This window comes from Panthera leo, chromosome A2 (genome assembly GCF_018350215.1).
Source record: "Panthera leo isolate Ple1 chromosome A2, P.leo_Ple1_pat1.1, whole genome shotgun sequence".
Lineage (NCBI taxonomy): Eukaryota > Metazoa > Chordata > Mammalia > Carnivora > Felidae > Panthera > Panthera leo.
In genome coordinates, this window is record NC_056680.1 from 10,892,091 (window position 1) to 10,908,518 (window position 16,428).

Here is a 16,428-nt window from a genome sequence, read left to right on the forward strand (position 1 = left end):
CTGGTGCAGCCACTCTGGAAAACAGTATGGAGGTTACTCAAAAAACTAAAATTAGAACTACCCTATGACCGAGCAATTGCACTACTAGGCATTTATCTACTAGGGATACAGGTGTGCTGTTTTGAAGGGACACATGCACCCCCATGTTTATAGCAGCACTATCAACAATAGCCAAAGTATGGAAAGAGCCCAAATGGCCATCGATGGATGAATGGATAAAGAAGATGCGGTATGTAGATATACAATGGAGTATTACTCGGCAATCAAAAAGAATGAAATCTTGCCATTTGCAACTATGTGGATGGAACTGGAGGGTATTATGCTAAATGAAATTAGTCAGTCAAAGACAAAAATCATATGACTTCACTCATATGAGGACTTTAAGAGACAAAACAGATGAATATAGGGAATAGAAACAAAAATAATATAAAAACAGGGAGGGGGCAAAACAGAAGGACTCATAAATATGGAGAACAAACTGAGGGTTATTGCAGGGGTTGTGGGAGGGGGGATGGGCTAAATGGGTAAGGGGCACTAAGGAATCTACTCTTGAAATCATTGTTGCACTATATGCTAACTAATTTGGATGTAAATTTAAAAAAATAAAAAATTAAATTGAAAAAAACTTAAAAAAATAAACTAGATTGAAGACATATATATACATATTAAACATATGTATTAAACATATTAAACAAATGTATGTATGTATATATACACATATATATATATATATATATATATATATATATATACACATATATGCATACATACATTTGTTTAATAAGTGGAAAGACATAGGGATGGTGAGTGAAATGGATGAGGCAGAGTGTGGAGAATAAGCTTAGGAATACCCTGAGCTTGCACCGATGAGTTACCAAGGCATAAAGAAAGAGAAAGCCACTGGATGAAGGCATCCAACATTAGGTAAACAGGGCAAAGGTCCCCAGTATAGGACAAAAGTATAGGAATAGGAAAACTCAGCATGGAAGCATCCAAAATGAGGTAAAAAGATTAGATATTCAGGGCTGTAATGCCCCCCCCCCATTTAGTACAATAGCAGAAAGCTGCTTTCCCAGGAAGGAAGGACCCAAATAGGTCAACAGGTAAGCAGGGCTATGGACCTCAGCAAGGGGAAGTTGCCCCAAGGGAAGCTAATTAGCAAAAGAAAGGTGCCTTATTGACCCCAAGGTAGCACGCTCTGTCTTGTGCCCTAGGCAAGTTTAGGTAAACAGAGGTGGTGCCTCGTGTCTGCTGTAAACAACCACTTGCCCAGTGCCAGGATATCTTCAAAGCCCCCTTTCCCTCACACACCTGAGTTAATGTTCATGGTTTATTGTCTCTTTGTGCACATCCGTCATGCTTGTAAACCTTCTGATCCTAATAAAAATGAAGCAAGGACCTTTACTCGGGGCTCTTGTCTCCTCCCAGACATTAGCCTCTCTTGCATTTTAACCCTGCATCCACTCTCTTGCTGGACAAGAGAGAACTCCAGACCCAGAGTCTCTGACAGATGGTGACCCCGACATGATCAGAGTCAAGAGGACTATAGGCTGATGTGGGCAGAACCCGGGGTGGCCAGGAGGCGGTGCAACTCAAGGACTGCAGGACCCGCGGAACGACTAAAGAGCTCCAAGGAAAATGCACGGGGTTACAGTCTCTTCCTGACAAGGTAAGAGATAAAGCGAAACTATATTACGATTTGCTGCTGCGGAACTTTTGAGAGATTTATTATAGGAAACTCCCTCTCCCCAAAACAGGAACAATACATTCGTATTTTATAATCATTGGGAAAGGTGGCCGACACTATCCTCAATCAGAAAGCACTCCTTAAATAACTAATGATTACCCAGCAACACTGCCCTTGGTTCCCAAAACAAGGTACTTGTTAAGTCCCAAGGACTTGATATTTGGGAACAAGTAGGGAAAACATTTAAAGCTGGGCATTCTGAGGGGGTTAATGTCCCCCAAAGGTAATCCTCACTTAGCCCATTGTCCATACTGCCCTTGAGTTCAGAGGATGTAGATAAAGATGTAAACTTACCCAGGGGCTCCTGGGTGGCTCAGTCAGTGAAGGGTCTGACTTCAGCTCAGCTCATGATCTCACGGCTCATGAGTTCAAGCCCCATGTCAGACTCTGTGCTGACAGCTCAGAGCCTGGGGCCTGCTTCAGATTCTGTGTCTCCCTCTCTCTCTGTCCCTCCCCTGCTCATGCTCTGTCTCTCTCTCTCTCCTTCAAAACAAATAAACATTAAAAAAATAATTTAAAAGAAAGATTAAAGATGTAAAATTACCCAAAAAAGAGGAAAAACCTGAACTTTTTATAGTCCACCTGTGCCTTCGGTGCCTTTACAGCCAAAAGATACTCCTCCTCTCCCAAAAGGGTGGGAAGATATGGAGCCTCTAAAAACCTCACTGACCGGTTCTGATAAAGTCCTCACCCCAATGCGAAAGTACTTTAAGGAAGCCCGTAAGGCCGGTAAGTTCCAGCGGTTTCCCTCTGTCAGGCAAAGTGGGCAATAGGTCCATGAAAGCCTGCTCTTTCCAGTAGCAAAAGAATTGCAAAAATCAGTTCAGCTGTATGTCCATCACAGCCCTATTACAATCGACATTTTGGAAAATACTTGGGGTACTTATCCCATGGGTGCCTGGGACTGGGGCTCTCTTATGAGCATCATTTTGACCCCAGCCCAGTATGCTGTCTGTGCCCAAGAGTTTCATGCTGCTTGCGTGGCTCCTGCTATGCAGAACTTTGACACTGCTATTCCGGTATCCTGGGGGGGGGGGGGGGGGGGGGGGACTGGGGGGACACACAGATAAAATGTAATTAAGATAGACATGTCTTTTAAATTATTAAAATTAAATATTAAAACTTTATTCTACTGAGGCTTACTGAAGGCCAAATAAGCTCCTGTGATCTCTGTTCCAATTTGTTAGCAAAAGGACGACTTACAGTAATAGTTAACTTTGTCTCACAGTTTTCATGGGTAATTGTTAAAATAGCTTTCAGGGTCTTTGGCAACCTAAAACTTTAGCGTTTTGCTCAAAAGATAAATTGAATTAAGTTCATCCGACATTTAGGCCTCTTCCACATCAAACAGAACGCTGAAACATTGCTTGCTAAACACGGTTTATGCTTCCGACTTCTTATGGCAAAGAAAAAAAAAAACTAAGAACAGGTAAATCCATTAAAAAACATGCATTATGCTTAATGGATTCATAAGTCGGCCACCTAAAAAATTTCTGATGTAACAGACAATTCACAGTTGGTTACTATTTAATTTTCAATGGAGACGAAAGGTTTCTAAGAGTTAAAATTCTGCTAAATGTTATTAAGGCTGATGGAAATAAGTAACTTCGTATATAAAAAAGTAAGAGATATGTAAGAAAGATTAAAAAATGAAAATACGTGTTTGTTAAAGGTAATAAACGAATACATAAACATGTTTATTTATAAATAAATATATATTTATATTTTATAGATAAATAATTTTCATTAAATATAACTTATTGTCTTATAAATTAAAGAAATAATTGGCATATTTATTGCAGATTAAATAAACAAATTTATTTTATTATGATTATAATTGGTCTCCATACAACACCCAGTGCTCATCCCAACCCTCCTCAATGCCCGTCACCCACTTTCCCCTCTCCCCCACACCCATCAACCCTCAGTTTGTTCTCAGTATTTAAGAGTCTCTTATGGTTTGCCTCCCTCCCTCTCTGTAAGTTTTTTTTCCCCCTTCCCCCCCCCTCCCCCCGCCATGGTCTTCTGTTAAGTTTCTCAGGATCCACATAAATAAATAATAAATAAATAAATAAATAAATAAATAAATAAATAAAATTTTAACTAAAAGGGGGGAAAAAAGGACAACGTGCCCTTTTGTTTTACTGAAGCCTTGGTTGGAATTAGCCATTCCTTATAATCCGCAAGGCCAAGCAATTGTAAAATGAGCACATCATACACTCGAAAAGCATGTTACACAAACCAAAAGGGGGAGAGGCCCCTGGCTGTCTGTGATGAGGGAGCCTAAGGCAAGCTGACCGGCCGCAAACATCCCCTCCCAACCAGGTGGGATGTGTGTGATATTCCGTGGGCACTCCCGCTGCCCAAGAACAAAGGAAAGGGGTAAACAGAGGGTTAACTGATGGAGGTCACAGTCCAGCAGGACCTGAGTCTCCATCACCTCTCCACAGTGATGGGGGAAACAAAGGCAGAAGGAAATGGCTAACAGAACTCCATTTCCTTACACCCTGCAGCCCACTGACAAATACGTGAGGCTGGCAGAGTAAAACGTTTCTCCAGGAACTCCTTGCTGTCTTACTGCTTTGCTAGAGGGAAGAACTATCTTCACTTGACACCGGCTAGGCCTCCAGTAACCTGGGAGTTGTCTTTAGCATATGAAAATCTCACTGGAAACTTCCCCTGGACCTTACCTCCCCCAGCTCCATAGTGCAAAACCAGTCTCTCCTCATGGTCCCTGGGCAGCTCTTCCTGCCCGAGGGTCCTGTCCCCATGCCTCAGTAAATCACTTCTTGGCACAAAAGACGTCTTCGAGAATTCCTTCTTGGTCATCGGCTCCAGACCCCACGAGCCCCACTATCACCCCAAAAAACCTCATCAGTCTGCATGACAACCTCAGCTCCTTCTTGATCACGCTATGATTACTCTTCACTTTTTAAATCTTAATCCTCGAGGACTAACTACAGCTGAGTGACATTCTTCAAAACCAGATAAACCCTCTCACCCTATGGCGCTACACAAACCCCCCGAACGGGGGCCCACACGGACTGGGCCCACTCGACTTCTCACCTGCGGTCGAGGATATGCTTGCGTACTTTCAGATTCTGGACTTCTGTGGATTCCCTCTCGGTTGGTGAAGGCTTACCGTGGCATGATGGAGACACCCGGGATATCTTCCCATGAGCCAGGGCATCCAGAGAATGATTCTGAATGAGCAGCCACTGCCCCCCTTCAAGATGGAAGAAGCCTCTTGGTGGACTCCCCATCCTGAAGCCACTCCACAAACACAAATCCCTGCCCCTGATAGAACATGGGGAGACCTTAAATGTCTGTCTACTGGCATCCTCTTACAAGAAAATTACATTGCATATAGCCTGATTCACATCTGATGGCCATGATTTCCATCACTAACAGGAATTTGATCTGTGTAACCCTGATTCCCCTCCTTGCTCTCATTTGTCCAAGCCAACCTCAGTATTCATATTGGGCTCATCTCCTTAACCCACCTATATTTGACAGCCTAACACTCCTGGACTGGGATATTCCTATTGGCCATTATGACACTGAGTTCCTGGGAGGAGGCAATCTTAACCCGCCCTTCCAAACGGAACAAGACCATTGGCTTTCTATGCCAAGACCTCGATGGTGGCTTCCTCCAGCACCTCCTGTGTGTGTTACTAAACTTAGCAACTTATCTGTTTGTCTCCAACTAAAAATCAGCTGGCTTTTATATGTACAGCCCAAAACCTCTACAAGGCCAGACAATTTTACCTCCTTCTCAGCCACAAGCTTCCTATACCTCAAACAAACAAACAAACAAACAAACAAACAAACAAACAAACAAACGTATCTCACACTCCTAATGTTCTAGCTTGCTCTACTCTCAAATATTCAGACCATCCCTGGAACATTCTCCCTGGACAACCTGTTATGGAGAAACGGCATAATCTTCGCTGGGGCAATTGAACTATTATTGACAGGGGTCCTAGAGGACATCGTGAAACAAAATACTGTAATAAGACCGTACCTTTTGGCCAGCCTAGTAGGGAGAATATTGTTTTGAAAGACAGAGGCTTGTCTGGCCCTATAATTTCTGCACATAAAAGGAAGTTAAAAGGACCTGGGCTTGTTAATCTTTGGAAGCTAGGCCTTCCCTTCTTCATTCATACTGTTAGCCATAAATGTTAGGTGAAATTTATGTAAATTGACATATTAACATAACTTGGGCCTCCCTGCACAACCATCAATTTGCAGGGACCACTATTTGTATCCCTTCTTCCTACCTTCTCTTTGCTACCTCCACTTTACAGATCAAACAACTAGAAAATAATTATAATATCTCTACCTCCCAGGGCTGGCTCATGTCCTGCATAAGTAATGATAATATCACCCAATTAAACATCTCCTCTTTATTAGCACTTAAGCGCATCTCGGCCTGGTTTCCTGTTAATAGCTCTGAGCCCTATACGCATCCATCGGGACTAGGAGCTCTTCCCAAGCTTGTTCAACACTGGCACTCAGCTGCAAGGCAGAAATGATTTGTTGGCCTGTTAATCACGGGCATCCTAGCAGCAGCAGGCATTATCGCTTCTGCCACTGTAGCTGGACTCAGCCTGCATCATACTATCCAGACAGCCCGTGTCCTTAATAAATTTATGGTCAACACTACGAAAGAATTTATAAGCCAGATTTCCATTGATAAACAAGTTCTGGCCCGCCTGGAAGCTCTTCAGGAGTCGGTGGAATTTATTGGAAAAAGACAGGAGGCCTTGTCCCTCCGCTCTAAACTGTCCTGCGACCCTAACTACCAGCATATTTGCATGGCTGGCATTCCTTATAATCACTCCCAAGCTTGGGATGCTGTCCAGACACACTTTTGCAGTGTCTTCTCTTCCTACAACTCTAACAATATAGAAAATCTAGATGTGACATTGTGCCGACAGCTACAATATGCAGAAGATCAGCTTAAAAATGAACGGGCTGATTCCTGGGCAATGTGACGCGACCTAAATCCTTTCTCACTTAGAGCCAACACTCATCTCAAATTCTGGATAACTCTGGGAAGCAGAATGCTTCCACTGAGGCTCTTTTTGTGTCTTTGCGGAATCACCCTCCAAGCCTTCCGACAGCAAACGAAGGACCAGGAGCTCATCATGACAGTCCTGGAACACGAAACTAGAAGAACCAAGAAAAACAAAAGGGGGGAACTGTGGGGAATAAGCTTAGGAATTCCCTGAGCTTGCACAGATGCATTAACAAGGCATAAAGAGACACAGGATGAAGGCATCCAACATTAGGTAAACAGGGCAAAGGTCCCCACCATAGGACAAAAGTATAGGAATGGGAAATCTCTGCACAGAAGCATCCAAAATGAGGGAAAAAGATTAGGTATTCAGGACTGAAATGCCCCCCAACTGAATACAATAGCAGAAAGCTGCTTTCCAGGAAGGAAGAACTAAAATTAGGTAAATGGGTAAACAGGGCTGTAGACCTCAGCAAGGGGCAGTTGCCCCAAAGGGAGCTAATTAGCAAAAGAAAGGTGCCTTGATGACCCCTAGGAGCCTGCTTTGTCTGGCTTGCCCCTAGGCCAGTTTAGGTAAACAGAGGTGGCTCCTCTTGTCTGCTGTAAACAACCTTCTGCCTGGCCCCAGGATTTGTTTTGCATTGACCCAAACCCCTAACACCACACGTGTTCAAAGCCCCTCTTCCCCCACGCCCAGGGGTTAATATGGATGGTTCCATTGTCTCTGTGCACACCCATCAAGCCTGTAAGCCTCCTGATCCTAATGAAAACAGAGCAAGGACCCTTACTTGGGGCTCTGGTCTCCTCCCTGACATTAGCCTCACTCGCATTATAATCTTCCCTTGCTAGACAAGACCCAGAGTCTAGGACAGCAGAGCAAGGATCCAGTAAGCTCAGGGGGTCCCCCAGGGACTGTGACGACCAGTAACCTCCTCGCTTCTGGCAGCTTTGCACCCGACCACCTCCCCTGATGCCCAGCAAAAACTATGTGAGAACACATTTACCTCCCCCCAAAGACGAAAGTGCTGAAATCTTCCTAATGTCAAACACCTTACATATGGCGGGCCCAAGGGAAAACATGAGCAAGAGGATAAGCCAACACTTCACAAAAGGAAGCACACACGATTGGCTGCAAGGTGCACAGTTACAAGGTCAACCACGGAAGACTTTGCTTTCACTTGGGCATTTCGTCTTCATGGGGGCTGACAGCAGGTGAGGGCAGCCCTGTTATCCCTTTTGCTTTTTAATGTTTATTTCTTTGAGAGAGAGAGAGCACAAGCAGGGGAGGGAGAGAGGGAGAAAGCACAAGCAGGGGAGGAGGGAGAGAGAGAGAGAGAGAGAGCAAACACAAGCAGGGGAGGGACAGAGAGAGTCCCAAGCAGGCTCCATGCTGTCAGCACAGAGCCCAACAAGGGTCTGGATCTCACGACCGGTGAGATCTGAGCTGAGCCGAAACCAAGAAGAGGTCTCTTAACCACTGAGCCACCCAGGCGCTCCTCTCCCTTCCCTATGTGAGGTCCTCTCATTGATACTCTTGGACTCTGAGTATTGGTCTCTTTTTCACAAACCCAAGGGACACCTCGAATCCTCATTCTGTATGTCAGCCAGTGGACAGAGGCTTCCCCAGACCATGCTCTGTAAATGCTCCCGACATCACAACAGTCCAGTTTTGTACCAAATAATTTGTTTCATATGATTATGCTTGACCGCATGATGCCATCCGTATATTTATATTATTGTTCTCTGTCCTTGGTGCTACACAGAAACATACGCTAGTGAAGGGATTTCACCTTCTTTGTTCACAAGGTTTAATTTCTGTTTAGTTGGAAAAGATTGAACTGGTATATAACAGCTAGAATAAATGAATATCTAAACCAGTGCTGGCAGCAATGGATATCTATGTGGAAGAATATGCAATTGGTCCCCTCCTCAGACACTTCACAAAAATTCAGAGGGATTATGACCCCAGTGTAAGTGTAACCATACAATATAGCAGAACATCAAGGAAACTACATATAACATTCACAGGTGAGCAAACCCACTAAATAAAGCCATAATCTCAGAAGTAGGAAGATAGATTTATTTAAATAAAATTTAAAAATTTTATGATCAAAATATGTTGCAAAAATCAATTGAGAAACAATGATCTCAGGAAATCATTTGAAACGCTGATAGTGTTTTGAAAAGAGAGAGCGAGAGAGACAGAAAGACAGAGAGAGAAACCTATGGGCATATAATAATAATAAAACCAATCAGACGGTCATCAAACATACGACCTTGGCTGAAACTGAGGGATAGTTTAGGAAAATAACAAGATTTAGGAAAATAACAAGAACTGTCTCCTTCACCCAGCAGTCTGGAAAAAAACTTACAGGGCTGTTACATTGTTTGTAGTTGAAACTCAAAAAGGAGCCAAAGGGTTTTTCTGAATTTGTTGGCATAAGAGTAAGTGTTACAAGGTTGAAGGCAGAACCTGAAAGCAGCTGTATTACAGATACAGACATTCTTTCACCAGGAGTTTCCCAGTCTCTGCACCCATCCCGCCCAGAGCCTGCCCTGTGGTGGGGAGCGTCCTGTGCCCTGTAAGATGTTCAGAGCATCCCTGACCTCTGTGCACCCCTCTCCAGCCTGACAGACAAAGTGTCTCCAGACATTGATCAATGTCCCCTGGGGGACAAAATTATACTCGATTAGAAACACACATTGAATTTAACAATCTCAACATAGTTTTTCTAGCACGGCCATAATAGCGACTGAATGATAAAGAATAAGAAAGGTCTTCAAGAGTGTGAATGGCACTCCCTCTGAAACTGACACAGCCACTGAATAAATACATGAATTACTTAATTAAGCAAACAAACACCGTGACCACTTGCTCCGGGCTACGTTGGATTGGCTCTCAAGTGGTGACAGTTAATGATCTTGGCTTCCATTCTCTCTGACCCTCTCACCCATGGTCCACTGCACTGTTGGACTCACCTGGCTGGGGTGTCTGACGGGAAGGTCTCCTTGTGGAAGCCTGAATTCTTCCCTGGATAGCAGATGATAAGGACTAAAGCTCTGCCCTCACCTGAGACAGCAGGAGGCAGTGAAACATCAGTCCTCAGCCAGAACTAGGATTCAGAACCATGCCCCTTCCTGTGCAAGGTTGCAAGGGCTGACAGACAGGAGACCAGGAGGTATTTAAAGGTCCCTGTGTGTGCTCATTAGGTATATTCCTTCTTCTTACTCCAGCACAGTTCCCAAGCGGAACACTTTTGCACACAAAGGAAATTTCTCTAATGAATCATGTTCCCAAGAGACCAGTTTAAAAGTAGTGAATCCAGTTGGGTTTTCTTTACTCTTTTCCTTGAACTTGCCTCCCTCCTGGTGAGTAAATCTGCCAGCACCTTATCTTAGCTCCCAGTTACGGTTTCCTCCAGGTCTGAGACTGAGGGATCCTGCCTGGACTAGGTCCCTTTATCTTCAAAGCATTGACTTGCGGTGGGGACCCAGCTATCTCCAGACATGTTTACTCTTCTCTTAAATGAGGTGCAGAACTCGGTTCTTCTGATAATAAACCTTGGGCACTATGCACATTGGGTTCAAGATACGTTTGCCATTGCAATTAGGACTTTCTTACTTTATCTCAAGCTAAAAGCTGTCACTTAGCCCCACTTATAAAGGCCTTGTTAATTATAAGAGATATACTTAGGTCTTTGCACATGCTATCACCTGTATCGAGCATTTACAGGGAATGTTTAATTCAATGTTCTGTAAACATGTCGTCCCTGACAAACTCCATTTCTAAACTCCATTCTCCAGGCAGGAATGTGCTTGGTGGCATCTGGTGATCTTCCCGAAGTCAGTGCTCGAGGATGTGGGCCTTGAGCGGGATTCTGTCGGGATGCTTCTGGTTCTCAAGCTTGGGGGCAGTGGTTCTCAACCAGAAATGAATTTTCCCCTGGGGATGTCTGGTGACGTCTGAAGGGATGCTGCTAAACACCTCGTCCACAAGAAAGCACCCTCCAAAAATAGACTTAAGCTGTCCCAAAGGTCTGGTGAACAAGTGAGAAAACCTGTTCTAGACCAGCCCTTCTCCAACCTCACATGGTCTACAAATGTTTTTGAATCCACACGGATCCTGCTGCAAATGCAGCATCTGAGTGATAGTCCCCGGGTGGCCCAGAGCTTCTGCATTTTTGACAAGCTCTCACTTGTTATTTATGTGCAAGTTCCAGTCCGTGTACCACTCTTTGGTTAGCAAGGGTGTGATCCTGTGTTAGAGACAGATGTAGGTAGTTTTAGAGATCTCCTATACAAAAAATCATCGTTGCATGTAATTTGGAGGGAATAGTGTATCCCTCCTTCTAGAGGCTGTGTCAATTCTGTGTTTGCTTCTTTTATAGGCAGGCACTAGTGTGGCACAAAATAATACACCCGGGTTTTGTTTTTTTCATGTGTCTATTATTTTGTAATAGTTTTAGTACAGTTGACACACAAGGTTACAACAGTGGGAGGTGCGGGCTTCCAGTTATGGGATGAATAAGCCATGGGAATAAAAGGCCCAGCATAAGGAATGCAGTCAATTTATTGTAACGGTGCAGCCCGGGGACAGACAGTAGCTGCTCTCATGGTGACAGAGCATAATGTATAAACTAGTCAAATCACCTGAAAACAATACACTTTTGAAAAAGACTTTTTAGAAGACAGAGGAGGAGCCTCCCAAGCAGGTCCACATCCTAATCAGTGCTTACGAACATGGTATTTTCTAGAGCTCAGGGAATCAAGGTAGGAGATTGAACAGAGCTGCCAATCAGCTGCCATTCAGATAAAACGATTAGCTATGATTGTCCAGGTGGCACTAAGGTAGTCACGACAGTCCTCCAAATGTTGAGGAGGGAGTCAAAAGTTTTGGTGTCAGAGAGACTTTGAAACTGCTACCCTGTTGGCTCTGAAGGTGGAGAGAGAGCCATGACCAGAGAATGCAGGTGACCGGCGACAGAGACTGGAAATGGAAAGGAAACAGATTCTCCCCTGAGCCTCCAGAAGGAAGTCAACCCTGCAGACTTCTTGCTATTAGCCCGATGAGACTCCTTCTGAGCTCTGACTCCAGAACTGTAAGAGTGTGTATGTTTTAAGCAGCTAGTGTGGAGATATTTTACAGCAGCGGTAGAACTCTCATACTGACATAGTCAATACAATTATTTGAGGAAACTGAGTTTAAGACTCTGAATTCACTCATCATCTTCCCTGGGAAAAGGTTATTTGACATGTGAGGAACCCACAGAAAGTAGGAAAAAAATGAAATTGATTTGGATATATTCTGCCCCATCAGCTGGTACAGTGATTTCCTCGGGGTAGAAATGTGAGTGTCGTCTGACTACAAGGCCTTTGAGGCTGCAAGTCCGGAAAAGGAACCCGTGATCAAAATTAAGGTCACCCTTTGTAATTTAAGATTTTGTGTCTGTATTTCTGCATCCTTTTATTTCATGTTAATTCAACCATTCATCTGTTTTGTGCTATCCTCTCCAACGGTCTCTCACACCTCCTTTCAACATAAAAGACGAAATCACAAGTCATCTGTGTGTGTACATGTGTGGTGAGTGTGCTTATTTGAAAGAAAATTGGATATAAACACACACACACACACACACACACGACAAACCTTTTACCCTCAAATGATTTCTCTGAGTTACAAAGGAAGTTCCACACATGTTATTCATTCTCACGACCTCCACACGGTTCAGTATGCCATTCTGCCTTCAGAAATAAGGAGACTGAGGCTCAGGATGCTTCAATTTTAGAAAGTACCTAACATCTTGGGATCAAGTCCCACATCGGGGCTGACAGCATGGAACCTGCTTGAGATTCTCTGTCTCTCGTCTCTGCCCCTCCCCTGCACTTTCTCTCTCCCTCTCCTTCTCTCTTTCTCTCTCTCTCAAAATAAATAAATTTTAAAAAAAGAAATTACCCAGTAAAGCAGTTCAAGGTTATGTGACAGTCTTAAATTATACACAACAAGAAACTTGAAATATCTACTGTTCGTTTGCATGTGGCTCCTTTAATTCACCAAAGTATACACTTTACATATGCAGGTTATAGTGTGTAATTACACTCCAATGATTTAATTCGGTGGAAAAAAAATCTGATGGTGCATGGGTAAGTGTAGGATCCAGAGCACAGGTAGTAGATTCTCACTTAAGAGGATTAGGAGATACCACTTCTAATGGGGAGGAAATCATTAGTATGGATGCACAAACAATGGAATTAAATTTAAGTAAACCACAGGAGAAAGAAACTTGTTTCTGTAATAGAAGCAGATTAACCTCCATATGGGAACCGTATCTGACCATAAATTGGTTGGAGACAGAAGAGCACTACAGCCAAGCTCAACACCATGCATGAGCCTGAGAAACACAATGTAGAGATTCATACCTGACCCCAGACCCACGAGGAGCCCAGCAGAGATCAGAAACACTCCCCCGCATATGACTCCATTTGATTGTAAAGGTATTATGATATCTCATTTGACAAGGACCGCCTGTTATACAGCAGTAGCTGACTGACACAATAACCCAAGCGAACGGACCTTAGACACTTAGAAGATGTGCTGATTTTTATTTGTGGCAAATGATCTGACGTTGAGGAGAGCACTCATGATCGTTCTGTGATTCAAGTTTATTTCCCACGACGTTACGAACAAGTGGGCTCCCTTCTGGGTAACTGAGAGAGTTTGAAGGACATGCACTTTTGTGCAGAACAACTGGGGACCCTGAGCCACATGCCAGCAGGACACCCAGCTCTCGTGTGAAGCATCCTCTGGTCGTGCAGGTGGGAGCGATTTCAGAGAGGGGCAGAGGCACGAAATGGGTGGGGCTGATACTGTTCATTTGCCATCATTTGTGACAAATACTGGGAAAAGGAACCTATTTCATGCGACAGTAGGAAGACTCATGTAGTAGGTAGCATTGCAAAGCTTTCAGAAGAAATGGGAAGCGAATTCGGAGATAAAACAGAAGACACTAAGCAACCCCTTACCTCAGTGAACAAACCACCTCAGCTGCGGACAAAAGCCTCCATGCTTCAGTAAATAGAGGCAGCGCATGAAAAAGAAATATTTTGCTTAGGAACACAATGGGTGCTTTGCCTCCTCGGGTTTATGGTCTCCTCTGACACCAAGAACATATTACATCAATCTGTTTATTCCAATTTGTCTTTCCATGTTGACTCCACGGGGAGGTACATATTTGCTCATCAGTTTTTGCCAGTGGCTATGATAGGCCTCTGGACATCGGGCTGAATAACAGAAAAACAACAACAACAACAACAACAACAACAACAACAACAACAACAGAGTCCAGTTATGAGACACAGAAGCCTGTTTGTACAGTAATTGCCTGACATTAGGCTTTTGATTTCTGAGGCATCCATTTCAAAGACCACCATTCATATTAACACATTGGCAGGTGTATGATTCAGTTACTATACAAACATGCAGGCCCCCCTCCCACAAATCTCCCCATTAGAAAGCCCTGGTAATCTAGGTAACAACTGTGAGTGACCCCGCTTTTCCCGTTCGGTGCCCACATTCTGTTACTGGGCTTTTTGTCTGGTTTTTGCTGCTGTTATTTTTGAGTACTGGGGGATAATATTCTATTATTCTTTTTCTTTAACTGTTTACATGAGTGTAGTTGACACACGATGTTACCTTAGTTTCAGGTCTGCAATACAGTGGTTCACCTTCTCTGTACTTTATGCGGGGCTCACACAGGTGTACTGACACTGTCCCATTACCGCTAGTACATCATCGATGACTATCTTCCACACACTGTGTCTTCCATTCTCATCATTGATCATTCCATAACTCCATTCCCCCTCTCCTTGGCCCATTCGGCCCATCCTCCAACTCCACTCATGTTTTAAATTCATCCATAAAAAATGAGCCCAGAAAAACATAGTCACTCCCCCCCATGGACCCCCCAAGAGCCAGATCCTTCATAGTGCTCTCTTTCCTTCCCTGTTAAAGTCTCTCCCTCTCTGAGACCTCCTTCAATGGCCTTTGGGAATCCCAAATGCCCTCAACGTTTGTGAGCAATGGACCTTGTGTTTTTAGAGTCCTCCGGTGGGTGTTGCTGAGGTGTGTCTTGTGACCAAAATAAGAATCCAAAGGCCAGTGCAGTCACAGCATAGGCTCTGGTCAGGGAAACACTTGTGGGAATGTCCACAAGCACAAGGGCATATGCAAATGCCTGGGGTTTCCTACCTAAGCAGTGGTGTCAATAGCCTGAGGCTTAAATGGTCCCTGCTAGAGTCCACATCATCAAAGAGTTCTTAAGGAAGGGACTTAAAAGAGATTGGCAGACTCCAGGTGAAAGCAGTGGTTTTGTATTTTCATCTACAAGAAAATTACGTAGAGGGCCTAGGGGCCAAGTGTAGTGTTTTTCCACATGAATAACCCACCTTGGGATTATTCTTTGGGGAAAATTAGGGAAAATTTATGTGGCATGGTAGAAATCATTTGAAATGAAATTATTTTTAAGGAGACCAACTTGCCCATTGTAAGATGCAGAAATTTCCAGGCATTTGTGATCCAACATTTGGGAAAACAGTGGGAACATATGAAAGTGGAGAAAGATGAAATGGTATATCAGACAGAGCAGAAGCTTGATAAAGTGAGTTACCTCAATGTATAGAGAAGTTGAATTCACACAAACGGAAATGCCAGGAAATAAATAGAAGGAGCAGGTTCTACTTCCCCAGACTGATCAAAGATTAGGAGTTCCTGGCTCTGAGGCTCTGAGACCTGCAATCATGGGCATGTCTTTGGCCCTAGGACGATTGTCCCATGCATTGCTGGAACGCCAACGATTCTTTTCAGAGCCCTCTTTATGTCTTTGTTCCTCAGGCTGTAGATGAAGGGGTTCAGCATGGGTGTGACCACCGTGTACATCACCGAGGCTGTGGCACTTGAGAGTGAGCTCTGGGTAGCAGCAGAGCTGAGGTACACTCCTAGGCTTGTACAATAAAATAAGGAGACAACCGAGAGGTGAGACGCACAGGTGGAAAATGCTTTATACTTGCCCTGAGCTGATGAGATTCCAGTTATGGTGGAAACTATCTTGGAATAAGAGTAAAGGATCCCAGCAAAAGGACCACCAGCTAATAGGACAGCTGCAAAATACATCACCAAGTTATTAAGAAAGGTGTCAGAACAGGCAAGCTGAAGCATCTCATTGAGTTCACAGAAAAAGTGGGGGACATGCAAATGTGTACAGAAGGACAGCCACAACATCATTAAACTTTGTAACAAGGAATTCAGGACACACATGATCCAGGACACCAGAACCAGCAGCCCACAGAGCCGGGGGTTCATGATGACCGTGTAGTGTAGGGGGTGACAGATGGCCACGAAGCGGTCATAGGCCATCACGGTCAGGAGAAAGACTTCTAATCCTGCAAAGTGTATGAAAAAATACATCTGTGTGATGCAGCCTGCATAGGTTATGACTTTGCAGTGAGTCTGGATGTTCCACAGCATCTTTGGGACGGTGGTGGAGATGAAGCAGATGTCTGAAAAGGACAGGTTGGCCAGGAAGAAGTACATGGGCGTGTGGAGGTGGGAGTCAGAGCCTACAGCCAGGATGATGAGCAGGTTCCCAAACACAGCAATTAGGTACAT

The 16,428-nt window shown here is 44.0% G+C and overlaps 1 protein-coding gene across 1 annotated transcript; it reads right to left on the bottom strand.

Annotated features, from left to right (window-relative positions):
• Positions 1 to 15,558: 15,558 nt before the first annotated feature.
• On the bottom strand, positions 15,559 to 16,428 carry LOC122213087 (olfactory receptor 7A5-like). Its single transcript, XM_042927294.1, has 2 exons — positions 16,081 to 16,428; positions 15,559 to 15,795 (listed from the first exon to the last, which is right to left on the bottom strand). Exons 1-2 carry the CDS (start codon positions 16,426 to 16,428, stop codon positions 15,559 to 15,561), a joined length of 585 nt encoding a protein of 194 aa, XP_042783228.1.

Bases quoted from the DNA above. Each gene is read 5' to 3' on its own strand.
- LOC122213087 (XM_042927294.1), bottom strand. From the start codon at position 16,428: ATGTACCTAATTGCTGTGTTTGGGAACCTGCTCATCATCCTGGCTGTA. The intron at 15,796-16,080 runs ATCATGTGTGTC...TGTGCGTCTCAC, and splicing joins TGCTGGTTCTGGTGTCCTGG to CTCTCGGTTGTCTCCTTATT.